The sequence below is a fragment of the Centropristis striata genome, chromosome 12, assembly GCF_030273125.1.
Source record: "Centropristis striata isolate RG_2023a ecotype Rhode Island chromosome 12, C.striata_1.0, whole genome shotgun sequence".
Classification (NCBI taxonomy): Eukaryota; Metazoa; Chordata; class Actinopteri; order Perciformes; family Serranidae; genus Centropristis; species Centropristis striata.
Genome location: NC_081528.1, coordinates 30,658,115 through 30,675,253, shown reverse-complemented (window position 1 = coordinate 30,675,253; position 17,139 = coordinate 30,658,115). Strand labels below are relative to the sequence as shown.

The following is a 17,139-nucleotide window of genomic DNA, read 5'->3' as shown; positions in this document are numbered from 1 at the left end:
AAAGCGAAACTGACTTATTTCAAAAACCCTTACCAAAAAAAAAAATTACAAAATGCTACATTTAAAAAGTTCATATCAAGCCTTTTATTTGGTATACAGATATTCATAGATTTATACAGTATATATAGATATATGTATATATGTAACACATGTGCCACTGCAAAGTCACAGACAAACTTATTTTTACTAAGAAAAGAAAGGAAAAGAAAAATATATAATGTGCTTAATTTCAAAGTAGTGCGGTGAAGAACTTGTAATGAAATATGATCAAAACCGGAATGATGAGGTAACTGCCAGGCAGGAAAACAATCACTTATAATCGTGGAGTAATAATAACAATAATAATAATAATAATAATAATAATAATAATAATAATCTACTGAAACAAATGGATCAAATAGGCAACCGAGAAATATAGTGGCAGCATGGACCCTTAGTGTCAAACTAGAGAAAAAGATTTAGGTCTATAACATACATACACACAGAGTATGCATACAGACAGACAGTGCATAAACGTACAAACAGGAAATAAAGTCAGTCACTCATGAGAGCAAAAACTCTCCCATGTCGTTACTCTTGTCTGATACACGACAGACACTCAGGCATGCTCCAGGACATCTAAAAATCTTGCACGCGCGCACACACACACATACTGAAAACACACACAGTCTTGTACCACAGCCCGGCATTACAGGGCTGACCAAACAACACTTGCACAGTTGTGGTGCATGCACGTGTACACACACACACACACACACACCACACTGCACCATAGTAGAATAGTGGTCAGGCAGGGTGAAATTCACCAAAAGATGTGAGCGCCTGCATTCATGTGAACAAACAATAATATAACTGTTGAATCTGATGAGAATCAGATCAAATGTAGAAGGATAACGATTGAAAGGATGATAAACAAGCAGAAAGTGCTGCACAAAAACACAAGGCAGTGGTGTGTGTGTGTGTGTGTGTGTGTGTGTGTGTGTGTGTGTGTGTGTGTGTGTGTATGTGTGTGCGTGTGTGTGTGTGTGTAGCACGTACACGTGTATCAATACATCAGGAGCAGGTAGTGCTGAACGTGTTTGACAGACAACTAGGAGCATCTGGCTCCCCCAAGTGGTCACTCTGAGTCTCTCTGGACCTCTGAGGCGTCGGCCCTACAGATGGGGCATGTCCTGTTGGCCTGAGGACAGAGAGAGGAAACAAACATGATGTAGTTATGTTTCTAAAGGCAGTTCAGATCTTCAGTCCTGTTATTGACGACACAAAATGCCCATTTCCAAAGCTTCATCCCGGTAACCGAGTTCACACTGAGGCTTCGGGCGATGCTGTCATGCTTCTAAATCATAAGACTGCGTTATGATTAGAAGAGCCTTTTTTTTTTTAAAGCTTTTTCAGTGGGAAATCAAAAGTTGAAGTATGTGTACAGCCTCTTCAGATGTTTCTGTCCTGGGGTTTGAAGTGGTTTACAGACTTCACAACTCTTTTTTAGCTGACTTTTGGAACATGTAGACACAAGCCTGATGTTTGTTTGTGTTATCTAAGAGATCTCTTGAGATTCACACTGCACTTCTATAACTAAGAGTTGTCTTTGTCACATAAATACTTGGTCTGAGAGTGTATTTGTACCTTTAAAATAAACATAAGATTTTTGCTTGCTAGGTTGCGGATTGAGTCTCTAAACGCAGCATCACCAGGGCACTTGTGCTAGTAATCAGCAGACTATTATGAAACACTTCTGCTCAGATTAGTATCAATTACCAAACAATGTGTGATTATCCTTATATGAACTCAGAAGTTGTACTTGTGTATTAATGGGCACATTGTGAGTGAGTGGGCTGTACTGGGTGGGTACTTACCCTCAGCCACTTGTCAACACACTTCCCGTGGAACTCATGGCTGCATGGCAGAACTCGCAGCAGCTGGCGGGACTCAAAATCACTCATACACACCACACACCTGCAACACAATGGGTATTAGCGTAAAATTAGTATGTAAAGTCTGGCAACACAAGAACCCTGTTGTTCAACACACTTTAACATGTCACACTGGGCATCAAGGCAGACTAAAAGCCACTCAGAATAAAATCCTGATCCATTTTATAATCAGGTTGCATCCTGCACATAAGCTCTACAAGACATAATTAAGATTGCCTTGTCATAGGAAGAAATGAACCAACACACATTAATCTCTCTCACAGAACTTCATGGGGAAGCAGATGAAAATTAAATGGAGGCACAAGTGGTGCAGCAACGTGCTGTAGTAATATTTTGCAGTGTGAAAATCAAGTCTGGATGAGCAAATAGTTGTGGAGGCATTGTCCACACAGGTCGTCTGTTCTTTAGTAAGAACTAGAGGTGAAATCTTAACACTCAGTTTTGACTCCTGTCCAAATAAATGTAATATGCTAGATAATGTCTAGGGCTGAACGCTTACCATTACTTGGAAAATCAGCCGATTTGGCTCCTCTTTCTTATTGGCTACTGTGGTCCCGCTTGTAAAGGACTAATTCAGATTTTAACCCCCAAATATCAAATATGTTTGAAATTAAGGGGGCCAACCTGATGAGTCTCCAGACAGTTCAGGAGATTTAAGACTGTAAATCTCTTATATCACCAGATAATCTGGGCTGGACATCAGAACTGACCAATGTTCCAGACCAGATTCTTACGATTGTCGGATTGATCAGGCTAAATCATAAACTTCCTGTAGTCTGATCCAGCTTTACGTTTATCGATTATTGGGGTTAGACCCTTGCATTTGGGGGGAAAAGGCATCAAAGACCCTCAACTCTGCAATTACTTAAACAGTCTTCTTGTGATCTTAGGGAATATACAGTATTTCCTCTTGCTACTATTCATGCACCATCTGCAAGAAAACCTGAAGCTGCTTATGATATTTTTTGTTTATATTTACAAAGAATTAGAACATTTTTCTCACAAATCTCAAATATGCTAAATAAATGCAGAAGTAATATTAACATTAACTTCTGTCAGAACACAAGAATTATTCACACTATCAACACTATGCCCGTTTGCAAAAAGTGCAGCACTTACAGTGTTTGTTCAGACTGATGGTTATTTGGATTGAACCGATAGGAAGGAAGCTGTTCGATGTCTCCCTTGGTCAGTCCTCGGAGTTTGGCCTCTCCCAGACGCTCAGCGAGGTTCAGGAGGGCCTGTGAGGGGAAAGAAAGAAAAAAATCAGCAACATAAAAATCTCTGTCTGTATCCAGCAAAAATCTAGACAAAATATTAAGATAATTCAGATAAAGATGAACCTCATAGTTTTCCACTTCTCCATCGTCTACATCCAGCTCCAGACTGATCGCAGGACCTGTGGGCTGGACTGGCAGCATTGAACTGCAGAGGGAAAGATTTAAGTTCAATATATAAAAAAAGGAGTACATTTAGCAACTAAATTAAATTGTTTATTCTCATTTAAACTTGGCTTACAGTTCTGTTGGAGGCTAAAGACACCTTTATCCAACGATTCTGCCCCTTTCTAGTCATAACTTTTTTGCATCAATAGTTTATTGAATCACTCAGTGCTTTTACATGCACAGATTAATCGAGCCATGCTTAAAAATGGATAGATGGTCTAATAGGACTTCTTTCCTTGTCCAAGTTTACATGCAACTGAGAAAACCGGATAACTGAGGGGAACGTGTCCTGGGAACGTCATTTCAGTGGGTTAATATGGCCCCCTTTCCGGTTGACCTTGTGCACCAGTTCGACACTTTGTGCCATCGCTACTGACCGGCGACCTGCTAATGCGCGACCGGCTTTCTTGGATGTTTTTGTTCCGGGGTCATAGGCCAGCACACGGGGTGGAGCAAATCCTTATCCTTATGTGGGTGTCCTTGCATTTACATGCACTTCAGTTGTCCAGTTATAGTTGGATTAACACAATAATTCGTGTCATGTAAACGTACTGGCTAATTGATCTTTGTTTTTCCAGATTCAATTAAATTAAATTAGTATGAACTCTGATAATGGAGAAGTCTTCCAATGTTATTGTCCTTGTAAACTTTTATTATAAACAAATATTATTTGAGTTGTCTATACTTTTTTCCTCAGTTTAGCAATAAATAATCAGTTGTATTTGGCATCGTTTGCCTTCTCCGGGTATAACTAATCAAAACAGCAGGCATCTCCCAGGTTAAATTTATCCTTATAATTATTAACTTTCATAAGGACCTGTGAATATATTTCTGTAAAATATGCAGAAATTTCACCAAACATAATCATCAACACCCTGCATTTGATTGCATATTTAATAAGATAGATATCAGGTCATCTGCTGTATATGCAGCTAATGCAAATTCCAAATATAGGCTTTCTTTTGTCCTTTAAATGTCTAATTTTAGGAAATGAATCTCGTGATCTACTTACAGGAAGTAAGGCAGGAGGCTGGGGTGGTAAGGCGAAGGTGGCAGTGGCTGTTGCGAGCGGTACCTCCGCCCCGGGAGACGCCGAGGGATAAAGTTTGGATAGGACTGTGGGGAAAAGGGAAACACACTTATGACAAATCATTCACATGAATTTGGTGATAAAAAAAAATACACAAAAGAAATAAAACTTGTATTGAATCATTGTAATTGCTCACCACTCCGAAGAACTCCTGTGGCAGGGGGTCATGGGACAGGAAGTGGAGCTGTGTGGAGTGTGGTGTGAGGGCAGGGTGGGTGGTGGGGGGGTAGTGGAGCCCAGCACCCAAAGACAGGTGTTCTCCAAGCAGCTCCACGTCATTCTCTATCCTCTGTAACGGCTACGTGGGTGGAGAAGAAATATGTGGACAATCAGAGGGTGAAGCAGAAGGACAGATAAACACTGCAACAATCTGAGATAATATCATGGGATCACAGCAACAGGAGAAATTGATCAAACACTAGAAAACAGAGAAAACTGACATCCATGACGTGGAGGAACAACACGACAAACCCAGTGAATAATTACTTGGCCATATTCTCAGAAACTTCTAATAAGTCATTTAAAGCAATTTTAAAAAAATCTTCTCTTCTGGCATTGCTTTTGTTCAATACTTAGGCAACTGCCTTAATTAGCACTCAATATCAATCAATATCAAAGCCACACAAACTTTAAAAAAAAGTTTGAAATAAAGCGCTTTGGCGAAGAGCCTTCATCAACAATGCTTAATCTCAGTGAGCATCCAACTCTTTAATCAGGATCTGCTTTAGTCTTTGTAAACTTTGGCACACTCTGTTGTAATAGACAAAAAACACAGACATTTTTCTTTAACTGCAATACCACCTATTATATTGTGTACATTTGGGGAGTTACACACTTTTCTCTAACTTTGATGTTTGCTGTGCAAACATACATCTGAAAAACACCCTATTTAAGTACTTGTCCTGATTTACTACTGAACAGTACAGTTTCCAAGTGATTGCAAACACTAAAGGAGACAAGCCCAAATTACTTCAACTCAAATGTATAAAATATGCATCATCCATTTTGCTTTAGCACTTTACAACACCTTTGCTGCTGCATTTTTTATGAAGCAGGCGAAACATTTGAACTTCCCCTCAAAAATGCTGACTGACACGAGTTCCTCAAGTGAAAACTTGTTTTTCAGAGATGTACAGAAAGTTGGATATCCTCAAACAAACAGAACAATTACATCTTGTCAGTTCACACCTAAAATATTTTACAGTACTGACAAAAGCTACATCTAATACTAAATCAAAGATTAAAAACAAGCACAAACTAAGACTTTCTACTCACTGAACGGGCCTGCTGCGTCGGATAGGGTCCAAACTGTCCAGGCTGGGGCAGGTGAGGGGGGTGGTGAGAAAGGTGTGCTGGGGGATGAGGAAGGTGAGGAGGTGGAAGCAGGAAGGCCTGGTCACTGGACAGCAGCGAGGGGAATGGGTAGGGCATAGGTAAGTGCTGCACAGAGCAAGTCTGAAGGACCTGAGAGAGAAAAAAGAAAGCAGCAACATTTAATGACACATGTTGCAGCATTTTGAAAAAAATAAAGAAAAAGATGTGCAACTGTACACCATGTGTAAACAAACACACTTACAGGAGGAGGGACACTGCAGACCGGATAGTGCTGTCCACTGAAGACTACTGAGCATGCTGGGATCTGCTGAGGGGCGGAGCGAGGCGGAAGGCCCGGGGGCGCTCCCGGAGGAGACACAGGATACGATACTGGAGCTGAACCCTAAATATGGAGATTAACAGACTGTGATTTAAAGCTGAGCAGCTGGAGGTATAAGACTTAGTCCACATCATCAAGGTAGCAAATAAAGCAAAAACCTCTTTCATCACCACAGATTTAAGGGTCGAGCAGGGTCACTCAAAACAGTCATAAAAACATTGCACGATTAATAAACCTCTTTGGTATTGTGAATGTAATATTTATAAGGGGATCTAAATGTCCATTGTAGGAATAATGTTTGAATTTTATTCTAGGATGGCTTTTGAATGTAGCCTTTTTGTAGCCAAGTTGTAGATATGAATTCTGATGTGAACTTGGTTAAATTATTCTTTAAATGGTATTTTATTGACCAAAGTCAGGCCACTCTTTGCCTCCAAATCATTAAATGTAAACAGTTCCCATCAGATCTAATCAGTAGTGTTTGTGTACTGTATGTGTTTCACTGCATTTCTAATTTCAAGTACACACTGTAACACCATGAATTAACAGTAACCATTAGCCTGGCTAACGCCAAACTATATCACAAATGATGATAGTCTGGACACCAGCAATTCATTTTTCTGTAGAGGAGGCGTGGTTTACGATCCTCCAGAGCTGTTTATTGGGCGCTACAAATGTCTATCATAAGCGTCTGTATGTAGAGCAACAGAAATTGATGTTTACATAGCCGGACTAGCCCATCTCTACTTTGAGACTAAAATGCTCAATTCTGCTTCTGCAACGTTTTCCTGCAGCATGTTCTGATTCTGGCTGCTCACAGTCTACCGGCAGTGTTGGGGTGTGGGTGTGTGTGTGTGTGTGTGTGTGTGTGTGTGTGTCTGTGAGAGAGTGTTGCTTGCTGCTTTGCTTCTCCAGTTCTCACTTTCTGCAAGATTATTTATTTTTACGCCTTATTTCCCCCTCATGTCATTCAGCCACACACATCCACTGATTTTATGGTCAATAGACGAGCTGCTGCGGGTCTCTGGGCGGCTCCGCTGTGCCCCGGCTCATAGCGAGATCACCGGCGTTACAGCTGCGAGCGGTAGCGGGGCTAGTTGGTAGATTAGGCTTTGGCCGAATCCTGTCGGAAGCAAGGCTAAAACATCCTTTTACGTGGTGAAACCGGAGTGTAAAGTCAAACGTTGTTCTTCTTTTAAAATCAACTTTCACTCTAAACTATTTGAAACGGTGTCTACAGCTACATCAAACGAAAGCTTCGCGTCTGCTGCAGCCATGTTGGATCCGTAAGAAAACTACAAAACTACAAGCTTCCATCTGTCATGTAGTACTCGTGTACTAAAATGATGTTTTAAAATAAAAATATTTCATGCTTTATTTGTCTTGCTGAACAGATCGTTCATACATCCAAACTCCTTAACAAGGGTAAAGTTTCCATTTGCCAATAAACTTTCTGCAGTCAATTGAAAAACTTATGTCACTGAATCACCCCATCGTTGGAAAAAAAAGAAAAAAAGTCTGAGACATGTTAATAGACAGGCCGACTTTGACCAACTGAATCTTTCCGCGACATGGTGACGATTCGTTTTCTTTAATAAATTACAGTAAATGCAGTTAAAGCTTTCAAGATCAAACAGACCACAGTAATAAATTAAAATAAAATCACATTAGTCATACTCTCTGTAGTCGACATTTTTTAACTGTACCCACGAGCAGCTGGTATTCATTTTCACATTGCATTGCACAAGTGTTTGTGTGTGTTGTTCTTGTGCAGCATTAGAAGCATTAAGAATCCCTGTCAGTCATAAACAATAAGTCGTAATTTTACTGCAGTGTTGGGATGTAACTATGTTCATTTACTCAAGTACTGACCCTGTTCTTTACTTGAGTATTTCCTTTTTATGTAACCTTATACTTCTACTCCACTACATTTAGCCGAAAGCTTTAGTTACTTTTCAGGTCGAGATTTAACATAAAAAACGTGATCAATTAAAAGTCATCGTCAAATTAAAACCTCATAACAGTTCGCTGCTGATACTTTTGTACTTTTACTTAAGTAGGTTGTGAATGCGGGACTTTTACTTGTCATGGAGTTATTCCACAGTGTGGTGTTAGTACTTTTACTGAATTAAGGGATCTGAATCCTTCACTCACTGGTCCACTGGAATATTTTTAGCCAAATCTCAGCTGTATGTATGCTGTTTCTTCCTAATTCACCCCCCAAACAAAGCCACATCGTTGCATGAAGTCACCTGCTCATGGAGATCCAGCACCACACTGCTCTGCTGTGATGGGTGGGGGTGTGGGTGCTGTGGATGAGCCGCAGGGTGCAGCAGTCTGGGAGACAGGTTGGGTGACTGGTGGAGGGGCCTCGGGGAGGGATTTGGGGGATGGTGACCCTGGCGCTCTTCCAGCCCGGGCCCCAGCCCTCGAGGAGGTTGCTGGCTGTAGGGTGGGTAGCCCTGAGGCGGAGCCGGGTGGCGGTAGTTCTCGTCCTGGTGGCCTGGCGACGGGCCGTGGTGGGAGTGCAGGTGGTGGTGGTGGTGGTGATGGTGGTGAGCGTTTGGGTGGTGGTGATGGTGGTGGTGGTGGTTGTTGTTGCTGTTGTAGTGGTGGTGATTGTTGTGGGCATGGTGGTGGTGGCGGGTCAGACGGTCTCTCCGGCCACGCTGGCGTCTCATTGGAGGGCTGAGGTGGAAGAAAGAAAGGGAAAACTCAAGGAGCCCTGCTCTCATATACATTATTATGAACACATTAGCTTTAGCATTAGCTTAGAGAGTATGTCACCAATTTAGTATTGCACTCAGATAAAATCTGAACAAACTGGACCACCCTCTCCACCTCCTCCTGCAGGGACAGCAGAGCACATTCTCTCACAGACTCATTCAGCTCCACTGTCGCACAAACAGGTACAAGAAGTCGTTCCTGCTCACTGCAGTAGTCACCTCTGGTCAGAACTGTTTAAAACTGCTCCTCATTATGGGCAGTCCACCACACAACATATAATAATGTGGGTCAATACATTTGCACTACTACATAAGTTTGCACTGATTTTCTATTTCTATTATCCTTATTATGTATATACTGTATTGTATTTGTATTCAATTGTATTTTGTGCTAATTCCTTTTATCCATTTTTTACATTCCAGTGTTTTATGCTGCTGTAACACAAACCTTCCCCCTTGTGGATTAATAATGTACGAACGACAATTTTTTTATTTTTCATACTTAGGTGGTATATAAATTATATTAAGATACTTATATAATAGATGTATTATATTAAGAATTACATTGAAATTGTGGTTCCATCATAAATTCAGTTTTATTGTACATCATCTCATTTTTACTTTTAAGCTTTCATTTTTTATCTTCGTCAAATAGAATAACCAACTTCAACATATATGTTTGGGATGCTGAAATTATTTTTGACATCTTATAGACTTAAACAATTTCCAGATCAATGATGAGGATAATTTTGGCATTTGTGTCACACACTCATGCGCACACTTACCTGCGTCTGTTGCGAACAGGCGTATGGCATCTCTCTGGCATGTAGTGGGGGTGTGGTCTGCGACTGGGAGGCAGCTCCCAGGGGCGAATGGGAGAGGAAGGAGTAGACGGAGGGGCAGAGTTCAGATCCAACATGGTCTGCTGAGAAAGACGCTGCCTTTTCGGGCTTGGGCTGTCTTCCATCTGCACACAGAGGTAAGGGGGGGCGGGGTTGGCCAGGGGGAAAGAAAAGAAAACAATGACATACATATCCTATTCAAACCAGGAGCAAAGCAGGCAGTGCTCATGTTTCACACTTACCTTGTCCCGATCTTCGCTACACACATTATCTGGATGAAAATGCAGCACTCCTCCTGCAGGCCACAGAGGAAAAAAAAAACAGAATCAGATAAGAACGGGCTGAGAAAAAAATCAACATCACAAGACACATGGACATACGCTCGCTAAGCCAACAGAAATACAACACCAACAACAGACGAGCAGCTGGTTGCCTTTGATTTGATTTTCCCTTCAATGTATCATTCGTAAGCGTGGCTGGTTTGCTTAAACAGTTCAACAGACTTAGTACTACAAAATCCAACAGTGTAAACAAAAAGTGAATCCAACATCTTGCGCCACAAACAGAGTTGTAGTTCTCAGTCCTCAGCAAGGGTGTGTCTCTCAAACAGGCCTTTGAATTCCATACTTTGAACAAGCAGACAAAGGAGGAAGCCAACTCTGGAAGATGTCACACTGGACTCATGTTCTCACAGACAAATCATTCCCAATGATCAACCATGAAAAGTCAGTGCAGACTCACAGGAACAGACATCCCCTTATCAAACGTGCGCAACAGACAAGAGTGTCATGTTGGTTTGGTACATGTAACACTGTTTGAATGCGGATAATGACTTCTGTCTCCAGCCATCAGCTCATCGTTATTTCTTCAAGTTACAAGAGTGTACCATCAAAAGGTAGAATGATCAAATCGACTGAAAGAAACTGTCTTTCGAAGGCAAACCTACATTACATGTATTTCAGTGTAAGAAATTCTCCTATTCTAGTGCAAAACTACATTGCATTTATTTACCTATTACTTATCGTTTTAGAACCTGTGTTGTCTGCTCTTTGCACAAGTTGTATTTGTGGTGTTTTCCTGCATCTTTTAATTGCACTTATCGGAAGTAGCACCCCTCATTTCATTGTATTTCATACGTAAACAATAAATGCGTTCCATCTATCCAAAATTAATCTGTATTGATTTTAGTAATTGATCAAGCAAAAATGTCAGCCATAGATGCACTTGTCCATATTTTGACATGAAGCAATTTTTAATTAGCCATGTACACCTAACTTCTAACCTTCGTAGGAGTATATCCTTTTTTGGAATAAGGGCAAAAACTGGATTATTTTGTGCATGTACACACAGTCAAAATTAAGTTGAAACCGCATTCCAACTGGAGTGACAATGTAGAGTAGTTCCTATGGAAACTAACCATTATCAGAAAGCCTGATTTCAAGTCTGTGTGTTGGCATGCATCTGTGTGTCCCTGAGCAAGGCAGTGAACCATTACTGAATCATTATAAAGCTGAAAAAAGCACAGTACGTCCTTCCTCAGTAAGTTTCTTTCCCCCCGTTTTATCTCCTTGTGTTGAGCAAGCGATAAAACCTCTCTACAAAGATCAACAGACCATCACAAAAAAGATTTCCTAATGATATGGATGAGATTATTATGTGCAAAAAAATGAAATACTAAAAAAAAAAAGGAAGAAAAAGCCCATGACTGAATAAAGCAGTAATACCAAACATAATCTCAGAAGAACACAATGCTCTGCTAGCTGTTTATCTGACAGACCACATGTGCAATCTGGATGCAGCATGTGTGCACAGACATTTCAGCAGCTTAAGGATGTCCTTGAACTCAGCTGACAAGAGTTTCCTCTGAGCAGTCCCCCAAAACCCTTTAATCACCAAAAAGAAGGGGCAAAAAACTCTCCTCTTATCTCTTTCGATTCCTCCCTCATACAAACAGCCCCTTCACTCTCCCTAGAGACAATAAATATGAAAGCAACCCCCAACCCGTTTCTTGTCTTTGCGACGCCACTCTAGAGCTATGTGAAGTCTGTCGATAGTGACAGCTCAAAGACGCCCTGCTCGTGGCTGCTGAGAACAGAGGGACCGCCAGTTGACGGACTAGCGACAGTAGGGCCAACACGCTGGCTTACATCTTTATTTATCTTCCATGCCTTTTTCTTCGGACTTCATAGGGTCCTGGGCCTCAGCCACCCATGTGCTTTGAGGAGAACTAGGTCTCGTAATGCTGATTCACCCCGGGGGCCATAGGAGAGGGGATGGTGAGGCAGGCTGGACGGGTTCTGTTGGCAAGTAGACACGACCTTGTTTTCCTCCAAGCATGGCTGCTGGGCAAGACTGACACCATTTGTTTTACGACAGACAATCAAGAAAGGCAGGCAGGCGGGCCGGGTAGTGAACTTCAGAGTATCGGCTGTCATCAAGTAGCAATTTGCTCTTGTTCTCTGACAGACTTGAACTATTATATAGAAGAGACAAGCCAGAACTAGAGAAACAATCTATTTTAGCTCCAAATTCTCAGGTGATAACAGAATAAATGAAGATCTGTAAAAAGAGGTTGCTATTCAGTTGTGACAGGAGATGCACAGGATATATCTCAGCGGATAATAGGGAATTTATATTGTTATTAATCCTTCCAATTTGCAGCTTTTTGAAAGTTTCAGAGGAAGACAAAATTATAGAATCATTGCAGAACATGTATTGCAAGTTTCAGAGTGGTAAAAAAAAATTAACAAAAAACAAATTTTCTAAGTAAGAATGCCATCTTATTTTGTGTTTAGTATTTAATACATTGCCATGTATGACTTGAGAGATTATTAGTATTTCATTAGAATTATTCAGCAAAATGCTCTATAAAGCCAAAGTACAAACTCAAATCCAAACAAAATGGGACACTGTGCAAAACATAAACAAGAACAGAATGCATCAAATTCTTACAAAATGGTGTATATTTAAAAAAAAAAAACCCTGAAGAATCAGTTTGAACACAATATTTTTTTGTACATTTTTCAATTGAATACATGTCAAATGCATTTCACATTCCGTTAAATTTACATTTTAGATAGTGTCACAGCTTTTTTTTGTGATGTGTTGATGTCCTTTACTATAAAAATAAATGAACATCAGAATTGTCAGAACTGTTTTCTTGCTTTTGTTGCACCAACAATAGTCATGTCAGTTGGATTTGGTTAGGTCAGAGTTTTGGAATATTAAATCATCCATCTTTGCTTGATACATCTTAGCCATTCTTACCTATGTGCATAAACTATGGGTTATGAGCTTCTTTTTAAAACTGAAAAATGTGAGATTATCGATTAGGCTGTCTTATCTGTATCTGCCATTAAAAGCAGGTAATTATCAGTATGGGCTGTAAAAAAAAAAAAAAAAAAAAAAAAACATATTGCACATCCCTAGTTGTGATGCTGGCATATTGTGGAATGCTGCACTAACTAATACAACTACACTGGTTGATAAAATGCTTGACACTGGGGGAGAGAGAAAAACCAGAGGTAAGAGTGAGAGACAAAATTTTTAACACCCCCAAATCCAACCCTGACACATTCTGCATAAAATGATGCCAAGAGGCGTAATACAGTGACATGTACGAAAACAAACAACCACAGACGAACAGGAAATCTGTATTATGCACTTAAACATACACACTCTTATTTTGCCTACACACAAAGCACAATAAATATACACACACAAAAGCACCCACAGACCATCTCAGAAGAGGCATGTGCAGCTGTTAAGAAAGAGGAGGATGATCACACAGCTGGGAGATACACTCTTTAACTCATTCACACAAACCCCTCTGTAGTCTCAATTTGGAAAGCATGTGTTTGTGTGTGTGTGTCCTCTCTGTGTGGGTTATTTTGGGTGTTTGGCAACAGTGCTGCTATTACGACAGAGACCCATCAAAAGCCTGCTTTCATTCATTCACAGCACTTTTTTGCCTTTGAGGGAATCCAATCCGGTATTACAGAAGGTTTTTCCAGTCACTTTTCCACTGGTCAGCAATGGAAACTTGCCCAACACTGAACAGACTGGTGTCGATGTTGAGTACAATAAAAGGGGACTGGAGTGCAGTCTCACTTAAAGTTTCTTCCCTGGAAGTTTGTTTCTTCTTCATGGCTTAAAGGTTTTGGGGTAGTTTTTTATTGTCTTCTTAGCGAGTTTGAGAAAGTAAGGAATCATCACTGTTGTGGGCATGAAAAGCTTTCTGAATAAATGTTTTATTGATACTGGGAATTGCAAATAAACATTACTTCTCAAGCAAATAAACAATGTGCCAACGCAACTCTACTTTTCCTTTCTTGGTCTCTTTGTGTTTGACCAATGCTTTAAAACTACAACATCTTATTAATCTTTTCAGGAAAATACAAATTTTGTGCAGGCCTAAATGAAAGTTGAATAGCATTATGGCTTATTGAAAAAGCTGATGGTGAGCTACAAGGCAGACTGTACTATGCCAGCCGGTATAAAAGCAGTGAGCAATCTTTAAGATAAAAATGACTATCAAGAAGACATAAGGCTTGTTTCAAGGTTTCAAACTGCTCTTTTAATACATACACACTGCAGGCCATGTGAAGACTGAATAAGAGTATGTAGGATGTACAATCTAAACGACTGGGCAAACGCATCTGTCTCTGATCTGATAAGTGAAAACATTCTGTTCTTTAGCCATCAATATTACAGTTTAAATCCACAAGATATCCACTGGCTGACCAGGTTTGTCTTTATATCTCAACATATAACAGTAATTTCCATATAAGCTTATACATTCAGTACTTTAAATGATTACCTCTAATGTTTCTTTCCTTGTGTCTTGACTACATCCACAGCAGTAACATAATATGACCTGCAGGCCTTCAGCACCACCGGGTTCTGGACTGTCCAAAGGAAAATTCTACAGTGCTAAATTCCTACTGAGGGCCAGTGTAATTTGCAGCATGAGCCGGCAATGACATAAATTACATTACATTTATCAAGCTGACACTTTCATCCAAAGCGATTTACAATAAGTGCATTCAACCCTGTGAATACAACCAAAAAAATGTAAGAATTAGAGCTGCAACGATTAGTCAAGTTATCAATTAATCAAATCTGAAAAGATATTTGCCAACTATTTACATAATCGATTAAAGGTAAATTAATCCTTGTGCAAAAAAAGTTTTATCCCTTCAAATATATGTTAATGTATTGTTTCACTTTTTATATCCTATTTAACAGAATATATTTGGGTTTTTTAGTGACAAAGCAAAAACGTATCATATATAGACTTTAAGGATAACATGGACATTTTTCACTATTTCAGCACAGTGTATAACCCAAACAATTAATCGACAATGGAAATAATATTTAGTTGCAGCCCTAGCAAGAACATCAACTTCATAAAACATTCTGAACTACTTTAAAGGCCACATACAAGACAAAGTTCAGGGACATGGTTCGCCCTATTCACCTGAGTAACTGCTGTTCAAACCTCCACTACTACACCCGGCATAACAAATAGCTAGCCTTTCAAGAAACAGCTGGCAGTGAAGGCACCAAGCCTTTTAGTTAAATGTCTCAAAGCCTGTTAAGCTGCTAGTGGTCTGCCTGCATCCCTCAGGGGGTGTATCCTGTGCGAGTGTGTGTAATGATGCATCTAGCCGGGCTGCAGGCCCTGTATACTGAAGCCTGCTTACCGGCCCCGGGGTGTCTGTGGGCTCCGTGCGAAGAGTGGCGCTGCGCCCCTGCGGACAGGTAGCTCCCCTGGGTGTGCTGCTGCTGGCTCTCCGGGTAGCTGCGGCCACCGTGGTGCGGCGCCCAGCCGGGGTTGCTCTGCTGCGGGTAGCTCACCCCTCCTCCTCCGCTGGCATTCATCATGCTCCCGTTTCCAACCGGGTTCCCACTGCCATTGCTCCCAACGTTGCCGTTCAGGCCGAAATGATAGAAGCCGGACCGAGACCGTGACCGAGTCCTCGGGGGGTCCATGGCTGAGGAGGGCGGTGGTGGTGGATGGACGTGATGATGGTAGGCTGGAGAGATGGACGTCCAGAAATGGGCAGGAGCCTCCCTCTTCAGACCGCTTCTACGCCTCTCTATCCACCCAGTTACCTCTGATGACGACCGGCTACTGCGAGTGTTTTCTGAGGCATTTAAAGCTGTTGTTACGGTATAATGAGATGAGATACCTGAAAGCTGCGGGTTCAGGGAAGCACAGCGCTCATATGTCGCACAAGCACCATTTGCACCGTCCCCCGAGCTATCTGTGCGGGTCAGCTTAACGCCAACTGCTTATTTATTTTACCGCTAATGAACGTACAGAAGTATCTAAAAAATATTGTACTTGCATTAGCATGCGGTGTAACAAAACATTAATCAAAATACAATTATCTCTAAGTTAGTTATCTGTGTTTTTTGTCGTTATCAGAACAACAGCTTAGCAAGTCTCGGGTTCTCTATTGTCTTGTTCACAGTCAAACACTGACAGGCTTTCCACGGTGAAATAAAGTATTTTTAAGGCATTAGTCGCACGCAATTCCGTCCTAAATTAGTGAGCCCATTACCGACACATATATTAACATGCGACTTAAGTGAATATCGCTCGCTCCCTGCCACATAAAAGCTTGTCAAGTTAAATACTTAAATCCCCATCACAGGCAAGATGGCTAGCTGTCGAGCGTTAGCAAACTAAAGGAAACCAGCTGCCCTGGTAGCTGGCTGTGAAACAAAGTTATTAGCATAGATTCGTGGATAATTTCCAACTAAATTGCAGCGGGTAGCCAGCTGTGAGTAGTAAAGTTACACCCCTTTGCGTTGGCTAACTATACCTGCTCGTTCATTAGCATAATTTCGATTTTTCTAGCTAGCCCGAGGCTAACAGGAAGCAGGGTCTAGAGGGGAAAACAAGTCCAACTGTGCCGACATTACAAGCTAGCTAACGTCGAACTGACCGATGTTAGGCTGGCTGTTAAACAACGCAAATAGCGGATTACCTCGGCCGTCACGAAAAAACAGATAGCTACCTTATCCGTCAAGTAACGAGGACAATATTTGTCCAATTTAAATCCCCTCTCGCATTCGCTATCGAGTGTTTTCTCTGGTCAGCGGGGAGTGTTGTGGAGATCAATCAATGGGAGTTTCACATCTCTGCCAAGTCACTCCCAATCGACCACAGAGAAACACGGAGCTTGTCAAACGCCTCACTCGCGATGTAATTGTCAGTAAATAACACGAATCCATAAGCGAAGACACGTAAGAATCGTGAAACACCTGTCAAAGTAAGATTTGTTTAAATAGCAGCGGGCAATGTCGATTGAAGAGTAGCAGCTTGTTATCGTAGTTGACTACTTTGGTCTGGCAAACCCCGGGCAGCTGCTCAGTTCATTAATAATTCAGCAGCTTCATACCAGAAATACTATAAGACGACGCTTTAAAAGCAACTG

General features: G+C 41.1%; 1 protein-coding gene across 1 annotated transcript; it reads right to left on the bottom strand.

Moving 5' to 3' along the window:
* Positions 1 to 345: 345 nt before the first annotated feature.
* LOC131981783 (E3 ubiquitin-protein ligase RNF38-like) lies at positions 346 to 17,098 on the bottom strand. Its single transcript, XM_059346254.1, has 12 exons — positions 15,397 to 17,098; positions 9,934 to 9,986; positions 9,635 to 9,816; positions 8,376 to 8,811; positions 6,046 to 6,186; positions 5,745 to 5,933; positions 4,606 to 4,767; positions 4,392 to 4,495; positions 3,278 to 3,359; positions 3,054 to 3,175; positions 1,857 to 1,956; positions 346 to 1,180 (listed from the first exon to the last, which is right to left on the bottom strand). The coding sequence occupies exons 1-12, from the start codon at positions 15,683 to 15,685 to the stop codon at positions 1,118 to 1,120; spliced, it is 1,923 nt and encodes a 640-aa protein (XP_059202237.1). The 5' UTR covers positions 15,686 to 17,098; the 3' UTR covers positions 346 to 1,117.
* Positions 17,099 to 17,139: the final 41 nt, after the last annotated feature.